The sequence below is a fragment of the Aedes aegypti genome, chromosome 1 (genome assembly GCF_002204515.2).
Source record: "Aedes aegypti strain LVP_AGWG chromosome 1, AaegL5.0 Primary Assembly, whole genome shotgun sequence".
Lineage (NCBI taxonomy): Eukaryota > Metazoa > Arthropoda > Insecta > Diptera > Culicidae > Aedes > Aedes aegypti.
Genome location: NC_035107.1, coordinates 70,037,087 through 70,038,409, shown reverse-complemented (window position 1 = coordinate 70,038,409; position 1,323 = coordinate 70,037,087). Strand labels below are relative to the sequence as shown.

Below are 1,323 nucleotides of genomic sequence, written 5' to 3'. Positions count from 1 at the left end.
AGAGATATGGACTGAACACTTTTGCATTTTTTTAGGGTGTGAACTCAAACTTATGCAAGGGAGTGTAATGTGTCAGTAGGTACCTACTAGTGTGAAAACATTTTCTAACTAAAAGAAATGTGCCCAACTCACGAACTATAATTACCCACATATTGTAACAGAAGTTGATCCATATGACGTTAAATGTATGTGTTGGAATCCCTGCCTCCCATTTGTAGATTCGTGTTCTAAACCATTATGACCAATGATACAAATCATCTATGGAATTGGCATGGCTTCGACATCCGATTGACTAGCTATTTGAGTCTGCGATTCAAAATTCTCGTGACATTCATTCGGCTCCTCTTATTAAGATCACCACCGAAGGGGAACAAAAATGGGACTCGCCTTCGCAATAGGCATTCTGTGGCTTTTCCCACCGGTACTTTTACAACAGCAGAAAACACCAGAAATCATCTTTCAACGGATTGAACAAACGTCAGGGTTCGACATACTGACCAGCAATCTTCGGGTCACAAAATTCAACCGAACTTGTGCCGTTTTGAATGGAACTGTGGATTTATTAGTTGATCTGGACAACAGCTACACGGTATTTTTTTTCTTTTCTTTTTTCTTTCTATTATTTTTCCTTATTTTCTTCCTTTTTTCTTTTTTCTTAAATTGACTGTTAAGCATACTAATAAGACTATTCATCTTTTTATGTTCTTTCTATTAGTTCCAAGGCAATTTGGCGTACAGTCGACTGGGCAACAATCAGTTCAACATGTCTCCGATGAAGGTGCCGGAAGATCCCATGTGCGATTTCTTGAACGATACATATCGTGAATATCAGGACGTGTTCGAAGAGAAAACTAATCATCCGTTCATTGAGCCGGAAGGATTGTGCCCGTTTCCCGCGGGACTGTACTGGTACAAGAATCTGGTGGTCGACGGTTCAAAGTTGCCGTACGATTTTGAGGAAGGATACTATCGGGTTACAATTTTGATCACGGGAGTAGAGAGTACCATGGAGTTGAACGTTTATCTTACTTTAGCGTGGGAATAGAATGGTGTTGTTTCAAAAATATGTTTCCTTGTATTTGAATTCTAACACTAATTTCAGTGGAATTTAATCGCAACATGTCTTTAGCTTAACTAGAATTCTCGATTACTTTTCCAAATCGACGTAAGTAACTTTCATACGGTTTTTAGAAAGTTAATTAAGAAGAATCACAACCTTTCTTCTAAAACTGTTTTAAAATGAATCCCCTTTTTAACATTTTTTACCGTGTTCATCACTTAAATTTTGCATGCAATCCGCTCGCGTTAAAACACTAGGTAGTT

General features: G+C 38.0%; 1 protein-coding gene across 1 annotated transcript; it reads left to right on the top strand.

Annotated features, from left to right (window-relative positions):
• Positions 1–322: 322 nt before the first annotated feature.
• Positions 323–1,064, top strand: LOC5565113. The gene is made up of 2 exons (XM_001649410.2): positions 323–589; positions 716–1,064. The coding sequence occupies exons 1-2, from the start codon at positions 377–379 to the stop codon at positions 1,043–1,045; spliced, it is 543 nt and encodes a 180-aa protein (XP_001649460.2). The 5' UTR covers positions 323–376; the 3' UTR covers positions 1,046–1,064.
• The last annotated feature ends 259 nt before the right edge of the window (positions 1,065–1,323 follow it).

Excerpts from the sequence above, each read along its gene's own strand:
- LOC5565113 (XM_001649410.2), top strand. The coding sequence starts at position 377 with ATGGGACTCGCCTTCGCAATAGGCATTCTGTGGCTTTTCCCACCGGTA. Across the intron at positions 590-715 it reads ATCTGGACAACAGCTACACG|TTCCAAGGCAATTTGGCGTA; the intron begins GTATTTTTTTTC and ends TCTTTCTATTAG.